The 14918-nt window shown below is 43.4% G+C and overlaps 1 protein-coding gene across 2 annotated transcripts in view; it reads left to right on the top strand.

The window, feature by feature from the left end:
* GLI2 (GLI family zinc finger 2) overlaps positions 1-14918 on the top strand; it is a 275040-nt gene that overhangs the window by 49701 nt on the left and 210421 nt on the right. For both annotated transcript variants that reach the window (XM_075001297.1, XM_075001298.1), the window contains exon 2: positions 14045-14198. In XM_075001297.1, the coding sequence (XP_074857398.1) occupies positions 14075-14198 (124 nt within the window). In that variant the 5' untranslated portion in view covers positions 14045-14074. The remainder of the gene's footprint in view (positions 1-14044; positions 14199-14918) is intronic.

Below are 14918 nucleotides of genomic sequence, written 5' to 3'. Positions count from 1 at the left end.
TGCTGTACAAACACAAATTGAAAAGGTACCTGTCACCCCAAAGTTTACAATCCATGTGTAAAGCTCAAGACAACAGATCGATACAGAGCAATGGGGAAGTGCAAGGTTACAATGTAGAGTAGCCCACATGATAGGCTGTGGTTTCAGCACGCCTGCAGTCCAACCACTGTCAAGTTTTTTATTCAGCAGTATGACAATGGGGAGTTTTAAGAAGGCAATAAGGAGTTTTAAGAGGGAGCATAATGAGATCATTTTGCAGATACATGTGGGGTATGCCTCCCAATTATGATGGAAAGCACAGGTGCTTGTTTGAAAATGTAGTAAGTGGGTGATGAAGGCTGATGGCATGGGTCAGTCAGGGTGAGAACTGAATAAAGGGTAAGGCGGGACTAGGCTCCCATAGAGCTTTGAAAGTATGGTAGCTTATGTTTGGTACAGATGTGCAAACTGAGCTCTAACAGTCAAAGTGACAGGCTTGGAGTGTGATGTTTGTAGCGGTTTTCTGAATGGTCATCAGCCAGGCAAGTTTGTCTTTGGCAAGGCCAGAGAAAGATCTGCAGTAACTGAGAGGAGTGATGATGGGAGCCTTGACAAGAGTTTTAGCTGTTTGGGTTCATAGGAAAAGCCATAAGGTTACTAGAATGATTAGGGGCTTGGAACAGGTCCCATTGAGGAGAGGCTAAAAAGGTTGGGACTTTTCAGTTTAGAAAAGAAGAGACTGATGGGAGACATGATCGAGGTATGTAAAATTATGACAGGTGTGGAGAGGGTGAATAAGGAGAAGTTATTTACTTGTGCCCATAATATGAGAACTAGAGGACACCAAATGAAATTAATGGGTGGCAGGTTTAAAACTAATAAAAGAAAGTTCTTCTTCCCTCAGCGCATAGTTAATCTGTGGAAGTCCTTGCCAGAGGAGACTGTGAAGGCTAGGACTATAACAGAATTTAAGGAAGAGCTAGATAAATTCATGGAGGTTAGGCCCATAAAAGGCTATTAGCCAAGGGTAGGAATGGGGTCCCTGGCCTCTAATTGTCAGAGGCTGGAGATGGATGGCAGGAGACAGATTGCTTGATCATTGTCTTCGGTCCACTCCCTCTGGGGGACCTGGCACTGGCCACTATCAGCAGACAGGCTACTGCACTGGATGGACCTTTGGTCTGACCCAGTATAGCCATTCTTATGTTCTTAGGTTCATATCTTAGTGATGCTGTGCAGGAGGAATTGTTAGGGCTTAGACGTAGCCTAGATGAGAGGACCTAGAGTGGTCTGAGTTGAAAATGATGTCCAGGTGACAGGGGCAAGTGAGAGGCAGAATAGTGGTGTTGCCTGCTGTGATTGAGACAGGGGAGCATTTGTAGGGGGAAATTAAGAGTTCAGTTTTAGCTATATGGAAGTTGAGCTTATAATTAGCTGGTAGCTAGTTGCAGCTGACAAAATGGGTCTTTGCCACAAAAGCTTATACTCCAATAAATCTGTTACTCTATAAGGTGCCATAGGACTTCTTGTTTTTGTGGATACAGACTAACACGGCTACCCCTCTGGTACAGCTGAACTGTCCAGGAGCTGATGCTGTTTGTTCTATAATTTATTTGATGAGGGCTAAAAAAACTGAGAATTGAAATTAACATAGCTGCTGTGTGCAATAGTAACTCTTCACTAGTTATTTTAGGGTAGTTGTACACAAAACCATAATTAGGATCAAGGTCCCCTGTAAGCAAGGCCGTATATACAAATATACAGAGGCTTGGTCCTGATCCTAAGGGGCTTACATTTATTTTCTTGCCTTAAATTAGACTGTGATGTTTCTTCGCTTGTTGGAATTCACTGGTAAACATCTCTCAGGATTAGACATGTAGAATAGGCTTTGAAAGTTTGAGTGTGACTGTGTTTTCCTTTCCCACTGCAATAGGCTCTTTCCCCAACCCCACGACTTGTCCTCTTGACTCTTCCAAAGTACCAAAAAAAGACAACTTCTCAAAGAGAAGAGAAAGTTGTGTACCCCTGTCTGCATGTCTCAACATTGACTGGTGCCTTATCTGCATCTGCCTCTGGGCTTTCATTGCTGTGCTTATGTTCTGATGATGTATTATATTTGTCCTAACCCACTGTGTGAAAGATAACTGTTGTTCAAAGCTCTAAGCCTATGCTGCTGTCTTGCTACAGCAGGAAGCCGACTCCAAAATATACAGGAAATTGGGAAAATGATCCAAGTTTCTCTGTTTAAAACAAATTATTTTAAGGTATTGTGGTTTTCTAAGTAAAGAAGTCACAAAATTAAAGTGAATGTTGTGTTCATGGAAAGTACTGAATTGGAATTTTGATAGGCTGAATCCACTGAATGGGTGCAGGACAGGTTCCTCCAATACTGCCTCCTGTCTAGCAATATGTCTTAAGCATGGCCTGGCAGTGACCAATCATAACAGTAGTTCCCTGCCCATGGACCAGTTAGTCTATGGCAGCTGCTGAGATTGCCAACAGGTATTCCCATTAATTCTAACTATGACGGAGATGTATGTGATGCAGGCAACTCATTACTTAGGGGCCTCCAGTTGGTAATAACTTCTGATCACTGCCACCAACACAGTCTGCATTAAAACTGTTGGCCTCAGACCATTAAATACTGTATCTTGGGTGAGAAGAGTAGAACAGTTTAGGTTAATTCCTTGTACTTTTCCCTTTTCTGTGCGTGGAACTGTATAAAGAGTTTGCATCCTGGGAGCCCGGCCATGCCCTGTCCATTCCAAAAGGATGACAGTGTGTATTAGGCAGTTGCACGATTGTTAGTGTAAGAAGTCTGAGCATATTGCATACATCAGGGGCTCCTTGCATCCTTCCATCCCCATTGATTTCAGGGACTGTCTGCATTGCCCCCACATCTCCTCCCTCATTTCAGGGGCTTTGTGTCTTCCTCTTTCCCCCATGTCACCATTCTCCATTTCCAGGGACCTTTTCCTCCTATAGGTGGGTGTCCCTTTCCCCTCTCTGCCACATGCCAGGCCTCCTGTGTGCCCACACCAACATTCTTTCCTCCATCTGTCACTGCCTCCCCTCTTGGTTCTCCTCTCCCCCTCCATCTTGCTTCTTCTCTTATCAACACCACCCAAGCCTCCCCATTGCTGTGCAACTATTTTCTGACATGCTGCAACTGCAACTAGTATTCCAGCCACGTGCATGCAGAATCACCTCCCAGTGTTTCCTCCAAAGTCATCTCTCCTGCAGCCTGTGCTGTTCTCTCCAAATATGACTGCTGGTACACTTGAACCTCCTTAATCCAGGGGATATGTGAGCTGGGAACGCCTTGGGTTCAGACCCCTGTATGGCTGGAGCACCATAATGTGGATAAAAACAAAAATAAGTTTAAATACCATGCAACAAAGCAAAGCGTATTGCCTAGATCTGCTGTGCTGTCTATCTCAAGTTTAATTTGTAAACATGGGAAATGGCAGAGCACTGTACTGTACAATTAGTGGTTTTCTGCTTAATTACCCAAGTGTGATGATAAAAACAAAGTAGCAGTTGAAGTACAGTGCATTAAGGATTTATCTTATGACAGGTTATTCATGTACAGTACTTTATAATGGTTTATATATACAAAAGCTTTGGTAATAGACTTTGTTTACCTTTAATTATGGCGAACACCCATGGTCCAGAAAATTCTGTAATCTGGCATAGTTTACTTCCCAAGGTTACCAGATTAAAGAGGTTCAAATGTAATACAAATAAGTAATAATCCTACTAACAATACACTGAGTATCTTATCTCTCTTTGAAACTGATGGGAGATGAGCAGTGTTGCTGCTAACTTTTCCCATCCACGGGCAGAATAAATTTTACTGTAGGCACCAAGATGTGGGGATGTGCACCACCAATATCAACACATGCTGCCCACTGTGGATAGCTGTGGGTGCTCTGCTAATCAGCTGTGAAGCACTGGAATGTCTCCTGGGCAGCTGCCCAAGTGCTCAGTTTACAGGGAACACCAGGGATGAGGAGTCTCAACAACATGCTTGATCTAACCCTATTTGAGGATTTGGGGCAGGAATAAAGTAACTATGACATTTTAGATAGTGCAGAGAGGTGCAGGAACAGAGCAGGCTATCTTTAATATAAGGTTCCTTTCTCTTGTAAGGTAAATGCATTTAGATGTACTCTCATACACATTGAAATCATGGTGAAGATCCTAAAACAGGGGTCAGCAACCTTTCCGAGGCAGAGTGCTGAAATCTGACCAAGTGCTGGTGATACTTTTAAAAGTCACTAACAGTCCTATGTACAACTTCATTAGTAAATAAATTAAGATGCAGAACATTACTATATAGTGCGATGGGCAGAAGTGGTCAGCCAGGGAGGGCCCAAGGCTTGCACATGGTCAGGCTGGCTCCTGCTGCTGCCTTGGCCTGCGTTCCAGCAAGGACCTCGTGGCTGTGGCTCCGGCGTGGGCCTTCGGCAGAGGCTCCAGCCCTGCACTGCAGCAGGGGTCATGTGCTGCAGCTGGGGCCACATGTCAGGGGCTCTGTCTCCGTCCCCTCGCTATAGTGAGGGCCCCTGGCTCTGGCTCTGCCCTGTAGCTGGGACTCCATGGCAGGAGCTCTGGCCTTGCACTCCAATGGGGGCCCTGCACCTCAGCCTTGAGCTGCAGCTCAGACTGTACGGTAGGGGTGCCGGACCCAGCCCTGTGCTGGGGGCTCGGCAGCAAGGCTACAGCCATGTCTCCATGCTCCCACCCCCTGCCATGCTGATTGGGGGAGGAGGTATGGGGCCAGAGCCCCTGCCACATGCCATTCTAAATCAGCTCATGTGCCGGGGGTTTCTGACCCCTGACTTAGAAATTACACATTTTAGTCATTTCCAAAGGCAGAGTGGTTGACAATGAACTGGCTTGTTTGGGCGCCTGTCATCAAAAGGTCTTCACAAGCGATTAATCCTGAATTCTTATTTATGCCAGTGCTATGTTTGACCAATCTTTTCTAAACATTTTTAAATCCTTCAGTGACAAACTGCACGTTTGAGCAGCCCATACATTTACTCCTGGCATGTGGACAGAAATAACTTTATTAAGCTGAGGCTGCTGCTGATAGAAAGAAAAATATGGGGGAAGATGGTCCAGTTCTGCTCTGGTGTAAAGCTGATGGCTTCACCCGAGTAACTCCTATCACAGCTGTATTGCTGAGAACAGAAGGCTGAAGAGTATCAGTGTATTGAGCCAGTGTTCAAAAACTTGGCTCAAACTGTATTTCATAAGCAGGCTGTGTACAAAGGGCTCTTTCAGTGTTACATAGGCCACTGCAAAAGACAGACTCAGGTTATCTCTTCACAGCAGCCTTATTTTGAAATAAGCTATTCTGGAAAGCTGTGTCTACATGGGCACATATCTTTGAAATAGCCAGTTGGAATAAGGGGATTTTGAAAGGTGCGGGTCCTTTAGAAAAGGACCCCTATGTTGCCGCACTGAGCCGCGCGCTTTCGAAAGCGGCGCTTCTGAAGCGCCGTGGCTGGAAGCATCCTAATGCTAATGAGGTGCTGAATATTCAGTTCAGTGCCTCATTAGTAATCTTTGAAACGGCCATTAGCATGGCCGTTTCAAAGATTTGTGCCCATGTGGACACACCCAAAGAGTTGTTCAGGAATAGCTTATTTCAAAATAATGCTACTACACACAAAATGCATTTTGAAATAGGACGTCCACACACATAGAGCCTATTTCAAAAGAAAGCTGCTAAAAGTGCTATGGCTTTTTTCGAAATAGGCTCTATTCCCTGCCTACACAGCCCCTATTTCAAAACAGCTATTTAAAAATAAGTCAAAATAGGTGCTGTTCTGCATAGAATGAGGTTTACCTATTTCAAAATAAGCGAAAAGCTATTTCAACATTATTTAGAAATAGCAGTTGCATTGTGTAGGTGCTAGGATAGCTATTTTGAAATAGCTTTGCTGTGTAGACCTTCCCCCAGAGAACATCCCCCTCCTCATACAAATGAAGAGGGAATGAGGTGAAATAGGTTTTATTTTTAAGTTAAATATTTAGGTGCTGTATTTCATCATTTTAATCTTGTGTAAGATAAGACAATTAGATTTTAAATGAAAGAGAACAGAGTTCTGTAAATATTTTGAGATCCATGGAGAAAGGTCAGAGCTGTTCCTGAAGGCCTCTTTTGGAAGCCTTTCCCCCAGTGTCCTGCTGGTGGATTGGTTCTTTGACTCTCAAATGCCATTCACTGGCCTTACTGTGTTCTTCACAGAACAGGCCCATCTCTGAGCTTCAGTGATGTCTGCTGCTTTATCACAATAAACCTGCAAATCACAATGGTATATAACACTGTGTAAACTGGACAAAACTGGTGGTTATTTTCCACTAGAAAATTTTGGGAAATAATGTACTTTTTCTAGACTTTCTGCATTCTTGTTATTTGAATGGAAAACCAGCAACATTCAAACTTAACAAAACTTTCTTAATAAAGTAAGGTGGAATGTGATGAGCTTCTGTTTATTTGCAGTGTAGTTGGAAGGTTGCTTCAGGCTGCCCTGAGAAAAAGATGGGTGTTTTGGAAGAGTACGCGTGACTGTTCCTCATGCACTTAATAGGAGGGATTGGTTTATTAGGAAGTTTTATGGCTTCTGTTTTTGCTCCAAGGCAATTGTGGCTTTGTTGTTTTTAATTCCATTGGGATTTCTCCCTTTTAATATACAAAGCAGCTGTTAAAATAGTTGGGAAATCTAGGGGAAATCTTATAGCACTTTCCTTTTGGGCCTCAGTTACCTGCCTTTTTAATGCCACTCGAGAATTATATTATGGGGGATATGAACAGTGCTTGGTATTAGTGTCAGAATCAATTACCTAACCCTCAGCCAGTAGAGAAGGCTATGAACGTAAAGAACAGACTGAGTAATCCATTTTGGATTTCTAATTCAGAGTAATGACTGAGGGCACAGGCTGGTGTTTGAATAAATGCACGGGGTATTTCTCTGTATAGTTACAAATAAATGGATGCATTTTATCCATACAAAGTAGGATCCCTGTTAAACCCTTTTGCCTGCCAAATGGCTTACAGGTAGGATTAATCTGTCTCCGAATTTATGAATTCTGCTTGCCACAAAGCAGTGGAAAAAAGTTTAGCACTGAGCGGACGGTTGAAGATGCATTGCTTTAAAAATATGAATCTGGTGCTCCTGAGTAGGGTTGGATTGAGAGCTTGGAAAACGGCCTTTATATCTCCTTATGCTCAAAATTATATTTCTTCCGTAGTCTCTCCATTCTGGGTATCTCATTACACTTCGTAAACATGACAAAATTAAGCCTCATAGAATTCCAGTGAAGTAGGAAAGTACAGCGTCTCCATTTTGCAGATGTGGAAACTGAGGAACAGAGAGGTGAAGTCACCTAGGAAAACTGTGGCAAACCCAAGAAGAGAATGTCACTATCTGGAATACCCAGGCCTTACTCATAAGGCCCTGCTGCCTCCAGAACCCCTAATGGCTGGTGGTGAGAGCAGATTTTTCCTTGCATTGCCTTGCCACTCAGCCCCCATCTAAACATCATGGCTGCATCTACACTACAGTCCCCTTTCGAAAGGAGAATGCAAATGAGGCAAATCAGAAAGGCAGATGAAGCAGCGATTTACACATCTCTCGCTTCATTTGCACAATTGCATTTTTGAAAGAGAGACTTTCAAAAGAAAAACAGCAATGTAGATAGGGTCCTTTGGAAATAAAAGCCTGTTTTTGAAAGCACCCTTCCTAATTTTTTTCAGGAAGAAGTGTACTTTTGAAAATGGGATTTTATTTCGAAAGAGCCCTGTCTACACTGCTGTTTTTCTTTCTAAAGACTCTCTTTTGAAAATGCACTTATGCAAATGAAGTGTGAAATATGCAAATTGGCACTTCATCTGCATTTCCGATTTGCCTCATTTGCATTCTCTTTTCGAAAGGGGACTGTAGTGTAGACACAGCCCCCAGGGTTTTTTCCCCAGCTGGATCGCTGTGAAAGGTAGCAAGAGTTAATACCGGTTGTTGCTTATGTGATCCTATTTGTTAGGAACAGGTCTGAAACCCACCCACCTCCTGACATTGGCTATCAGACGGTAATTACCCCCTGGAGGACCAATGACCTAGAGGTGAAAGGCCTTATCTCCTATTTCCAAGTCTCTCAGACACTCAGTTCCCTTAATAAAGCAAAAATAATTATAGACTTATTTCCATTAAATCCCTTAAATCCCGTAAGATTAGAGTCATTGCATTCTATTGTTTTCTAATCTTGCGATTGAGAAGGATTTCCCTTTTCTAATGCAACCATTTATTATGATGACTTGGTGATTTTTTTTTCATTCAGATTTAACATAAAAAACAGAAATTTAGACATACAGTGCAATAATGAGGGCCGTATTTTCAAAGGCAACTAGTGATTTTGGAGTGCGTCCATTTGTGGGATGCCCACATTTAGATACCTTTTAATGGAGCCTTATTTGCAGAGGGTAGATGCTTTGAGCTAGATTTGTAAAGACATAGATAGCCAAATCTCATTGATTTAAATGGGAGCTAGAGGCTTAAATACCTTTACAATTCAGGCCTTAGCGCTTTCCAAAAAGCAGGCTTGATTCCCAGTGTTTGCGACTGAGCACCCTACCACTAGGCATCCAAAATCCAGAGGTGGAAAAAGTACCCCAAAAGTTACTTGAGTAACAGTGCAGCTGCTATCACTTCTGGATACTTGAGTACAGGCTAGGGGTGTGTGTGTGTGTGTGCGTGCACTTTTCCTCAAGTAGTTTTCCAGAGGGACGCCAGAACTTGTACTTAGGTACATTCTTCCCAAAGCAGCTATTCTTTTACTCAGTTAACATTTTGGTTACTTTTTCCACCTTGGCCAAAATTACTAGTCACTGTTAAAATGTAGCTTAAACTGTTTAGCATTGCATTGGTGCTGAAGCACAAAACCTAAGAGCAGAAATGTTCTTGACTGTTACTGTTACTGCACTTTCATGACACAGAAATACTCTTATTAGGGCCTAACTACTTTATTGATGCTGGCTGGGATTACAAAAGTACAAAAAGCACTTAAGAGCACAAGTCTCACTGAAAGCCAACAGGATTTGTTTTCCTATAATCCATAGAAAACAAAAAAGCAGTCCAGAAGCACTTATAAGACTAACAGGAGCGCTACTGGCCTGCTTTTTTGTTTTCATAGTATATAGATTAGCACGGCTTTCTCTCTGTTACTATAATCCCTGCCCTTCTAGAGAGAATTTTCAGTACCACATGCCTAAAATTAGGGCTCTGAAACAATTTTAAGGCACTTGGGTCAAAGGTGCCCAAGTTGCCTCTGTCTATTGACTTGGCTTGTAGCTACAATACTTCTGAAAAGCAGGCCCCTTATTCAGATGTCTAAAATATGGACCTAGGTGGCTGACTTTAGGAAAATGTTGGCCATAATCTGCTCATCCAGTGCGGAAATGAATTCCTGTGCAGGAAGAATTCTTTTTTACTAAGTAGAATCGCGTGTCACATCTGAAACCCAGAGCAACTCTGCAGCTCTGTGGACACAGTAAGCCCTGAGGGGAGGGGAGAGGTCAGGTCTCAAACAAAAGTGGAAAACCTTGAAATGAAGGGCTAACAAGAAACAAGTGGCAGACTAATAATTTACCCTCCAATGTTTACTTGCCTAGTGAACTGCAGCTCAGGATGTCAGACCTAGGTCAAACACTCCTTCGATTATCTCATACATCATCTGTAATTTGAAGTAATTTCTAGGTAAATCCTGCCCCTAAAGAGCCCTTTCCAGGTTTGCCATTGAGCCCAGTGTGTACATAGACAGGACTTAAGGGACCTAGTTAGTGCTCAGTAGGTACTTGTGCAGTTCAGCTGTGATCACCATGCTTACAGTTGTATGACACATTATTTCAAATGCTGGTTTCCATTTTTGCATCTGCCACATGACCCCTGAAAATCTGCTGCTTAGTGGTTTCACTGACTTTAACAGCATGTGCAATTTTTGTGCCAACAAAAATGTATTACTCTTACAGATAAACACTTTTAAGTTAAAACAATGCATCCACCAAGTTATGCTTTAGTACTGCAAACACATTGTCACAGGGTGACATGGACTCTTTAAGAGGGAAGAGGCCAATGCACCTGTGGTGGTCAGCTGCTTCCCCTCCACCCAGTTGAGGCTTAACAGAGGGCACCTGAGATCCAGAGGACAGCTAGAGACCTGCTGAGTCAAAGACACCTGAGAGTGCAGACAGGAGGAGTGAGGCAAAGGGCAGGTGAAAGCTGGGGGGGGGGATGCCAAACAGTCTGCAGAGAGTGGATAATTCTGTGGGACCTGCCTGGGAAGAGGGAGAAACTGGCTGGACTAGGTCAGTGATGTGGTTAATGAGCTGAAAGCGAGTGCTGGGATGCTGAAAAGGGCTGAGTTGCTAGTCACTGTTTGGGTGGAAGAGTTGTGAAGATAGGTCGCACTCAGAGGAATGGCTTGGAGCATCAGACTGTGAAATAAGGGCTGAAAGGAACAGAGAACCAAATGCTGGTGAATTCATTGGTATGTGACTCCAAAATGCCATCCCTGGAGTTTTAATGTGAATTTTGGGAGAACAGTTCGTATCCATGAGGGTTTTGCAGATTATTTCACATGACCACCATAAATTACACCCATATGTAGGGCACTGCATCTGTGAGAGAGACTGAGCTGTTTTCTTGGCTGGACTGAGAGGAAACTGAGGCAGTCACACAGTGTGCTGTGGTGAGCTGAAGGAGAGTGCTGCCCACGAAACTAGTTTTAATGCTCTTTCGTGTAGCTACTCAGGTGCTTGTATGCAGGCATGCGCACAAGTGTTTGCAAAACTGGCACCTGAAATGGCAAGAGGACAAGGAAAGACATTTAGAGAGAGGGAAGAAAAGCATTTTCCTCCCTGACACTTTAAAATACATGAGAAGTGGAGGAGACAGAGAAATACAGGACAGCTATTCCAGAAGTCAGGAACTGCGAAGGAGAAGGCTCTTGCACCAGCAGCAGGCCCAGAGAGGGGGCTAGTGCTTGGGAGATTGTGCAGGGAGAAGGGAACCATGCGGAAAAAATGAAGAGTGCCTTATTTTTCCTATGCGTGAGATTCTGTGCTCTGGCTCTGAGAGACAGCATAGGACTTGTGACTTTTTCCTGTGGTAGATGCCTGGATAAAGTGGCATGTGTAGGAAATGGCTTTCCTGAAGTCTTGCTGATAGTTTAGAAATCGGTTCTGAGGCATCGGTTCTGTAGATCACTTAGGAATTTGTTTGATGTCTCCTGATTTAGCAGGGATGATTGGAAAGCCTTGTCTTGGTATGTTTCACAGAACACCACTGACTTCACCAAATACTATTGTTGTAGCCATGTTGGTCCCAGAATTTCAGAGAGACAACTTTTGCTGTGGAGAGAGAGACCCTCTGATCCTACACAGAACTGAAGGGCATGTGTGTCTCACCCACAGAAGTTGGTCCAATAAAAGGTATGAGTTCACCTACCTAGTCTGTCTTTGAAAACAGAGTAAATCAGTTTGTTTGGTTTCCCATAATATTACCAGCACTTAGGGGTGGGGAGGACAGCAAATGGCTTTATCATGTTGTTTGCTGACACCTCACACTTAGGTCACCCTAACTCTTGCTCAGGGCTGTGAAAAGTTTCATGCCCTAATGTCAGTATCACCATGAGGGTGATGAAAGAATTCTTACCGAGTTTCCACTTCTTAAGGAGGTGGATTAACTGCAGCAAGGGGAGAACACCTTTTGGTCGCTAGGATATGGCTATGTACTACCTGCAGCAGGCATTGTACCACAGATACACCCTTTATGGTGGTACAGTTGTACCACCACAACTGCACCGCTGTAAGGTCTCCTTGTAGCTGCTTTATGCCAGTGAATGGGAGCTTTCCTACCAAGATAACTAAACCACTACCAACAAGTGGCAAGATGTGTTCTGCAGCACACAGTTTCTCACTGGTGAGTCTGTCTGTAAAACTTACATTGGTTAGGGGTATGGTTGGTTGGTTGGTTGGTTTTTTTCCCCCACATCCCTGGCCAAGAAAAACTTGACTGAAAAATGCCAGTGCAGACAAAGCCTCGGAAAGCATCTCCACTGAAAAAAGTGCTGGCACATTGGGGCCCAGGTCTGCAACTGAAACTCCAAGGTGTTTCAATAATAAGAATCATAATAAAGTAAATTGGTTCAAGAGGAGAGAGAGAGTTTCTCCCCTCCCTCTTTCTTAAAGGTACAGAAACATTAAAATAAATAATAATAAAAAAAACAAACCCATCAAGTTAGTAACAGGGAGGGAAAAAAAGCTCCTCTCTGGGTTATAGGCAAGCAGAGGGTGAAATAGAGGTACAAAACAAGTGGGAGTTCCCAGGAGTTTTGGGTGGAGAAAAGTTTGCAAGGCATGTGAACTCCTTTCGTGAAAGCTGTTCAGGCCTGTGAGTTTTCACTCATAATGCAAAGTGAGGAAAATTTGAAGTGATGTTGTTACAGTGGAAACTGACTCCAACCCAAAAGCTCTCTCGTGCTTTCCCAGAAGTTTTTTGGCTGATGCAATTAATTCCTGTAATTGAAGCAACCTGTGTGTTCCAGCAGCTCTTTGAGGCTGGAGAATTTACATGAACAGCAGTTAAGAGTGGAAGAGGGAGAGGGATCTTGCTGTGATTTCTCCCAAGACCTGAGTGAAAGGCCAGTAGTACAGAGCCACCAAATGGTTTCAGTGTATCTCACCCACTCCTTTCCCAAAGGTGTGGGGGACTATGCAGACGTCTTGAAGGACAGCTAGGTAGCCTTCAGCTATGTGAACATGGTTGGGGATCAGAAATGAACATGTGCTGGGGTCTCTAGGGGAAACAGAGTGCTTGTCTACACTGGCAAGGCACTGTACTGGAGCTCTCTTCCTCAGGGGTGTGAAAAAATACCCCATCAAGCCTAGAAAGGTACAGCACTGTAAAGTGCTAATGTAAACAGGCTCCCAGTGCTGTTGCCTACTCCCTTGTGGAGATGGTTAACTTAGAGTGCTGGGAGAGCATTCTCCCAATGCTCTTGCTGGGATCACGCTATCCTGTTGAAGTGTTCCATCGTCAGCATTTTAATTTTAGAAGTGTAGCCAAAGACCCCATTTACAAATGTACTGAAATAGTTTTTCCTTCTCACACAGACCCAGTGATTTGGGATGATGGGGGTTCATGTCTTATGAGCATAAACAGAGACACGCTTTTGCTATGACATCCTGTGTTTTTTTAATTCAGCACTTCTTACTCAGGCAAAAATTTGAGTCTCTGATAAGACTTTGGGCATGAACTTAAAAACTGGAACTGCACAAACAAGAATCAAGGGCAGTTTTACCTGATTGTTGCAGAGGGTCCAAAGTCTCTATTGTTTGGTATCATTCAAGCTAGTTGAAAAATGGTATGGGTAGTAAATGAGCACAGAATTTCACAGTAAATTAGATACTCGATACAGAAATTGCAAATTCTCAAAAATGTCTGACCCTCACCCCACTGCAAGGTCTGTTCTTGTTGCTCAGCTTGTATAATCAATATTTCCTTTTTATATGCACTGAACGTCTGTATGTAGCTACCACTTTACATGCTGTTGATTCATTCATCGCTTCCCTCCTTCCTTTTTTTTCCACATCTACCGTACAGTAGAACCCTGAGATACGCACACTCAACTTGTGCGTATTTCAGGTTCATGTGACTTTGAGTGGTGGGGAGCTGCCAGGTGCCGGCTCCCTGCCACTCAGAGGAGTGGGAGAACTGACTAGCTGCTGACAGGAGTGATGTGCTGGTCAGTTTCCCAGCTCCCACCAGTGGAAGGGAGTTGGGAGACAGGCTGCTGCCTGGTTCCGTGGTCATTGCCACTATGGGAGTCAAGAAAGTGACCAGCAGTGGTCAGTTTCCTGACTCTTGCAAGTTCTGTTTTTGTTTTTTTTAATTGGCTTTTGGATTGGGATACTGCATTGGGCTCTTCCCTGTGGAACTAATTTTGTTCCTTTTGTTCAAGAAATGACAGCAATGTATTTTTGTTTTGTGTTCCTCAGTTGTCCTGAGCTGGAATATGCGCATCTAAGATGGAAACTTCCACTTCAACTGCTGCTGGGAAAAAGGAAGGGAAAGGTGCAGTTTTGGAGGGGAATGGCTTTCTTGAGACAGGAAAGAAACCAGCTTCCTTAGCAGCAGCCACAGCACAAGGAGGTACGTTTATGTTTTCCACACTTTGAAACCAGGAGGAGTGTTTTTCATTAGACTGTTAGAATTTAATAAGACCGGTGGCATATGTCCTTGTGTGAACGTGCTGAGTTCATTGGGGCTCCCGGTCCGAGAAGGTCACAGGGAGCTGTAAGCAGACAACTTGCAGGCTCTGTGTCATGGTGCACCATTCAATGGGTTATTGTACCAAGACGCAGTATGACACATGACTGCAACAGACTTGGCGGTCTGAAGGGGGAGAACTCTGTTCTTGTTTAAAATAAATCTAAATTAACCATAATTATTCGACAGTTTTGACAAGTAGTCACTGTTTGCACTGATGCCTGGCTTCATATGATATATGCAGCATTTTATCTAGCACTTAGCCACATAGAAAGTAAAATGTCACTTACTAGAGTTGGCAAAGCTGAGTGTATTTTGTGTTGTTTGTGATTGTAGCAGAAGGTCCATATTTCTTGCATCAATTTTGATTTTTTTTTCCCTAATGAAGGAAAAAGACTGATTTCTGAGGGCACGTCTACAGTACAGAATTATTCTGGAATAGGTTATTCCGGAGTTACTATTCCGAAATAACAAGTCCATATTATATGGATGCTCCAAAACTTATTCTGTAATAGTGCGTGCACATACAATAGAGCCTATTTCAGATTAGTGCCCCCAGAAACACTGTATTGCTATGTCTACACACCAGCCTTATTTCAGAAT

This window comes from Carettochelys insculpta, chromosome 8 (genome assembly GCF_033958435.1).
Source record: "Carettochelys insculpta isolate YL-2023 chromosome 8, ASM3395843v1, whole genome shotgun sequence".
Lineage (NCBI taxonomy): Eukaryota > Metazoa > Chordata > Testudines > Carettochelyidae > Carettochelys > Carettochelys insculpta.
This window is presented reverse-complemented; position numbering and strand designations above follow the sequence as displayed.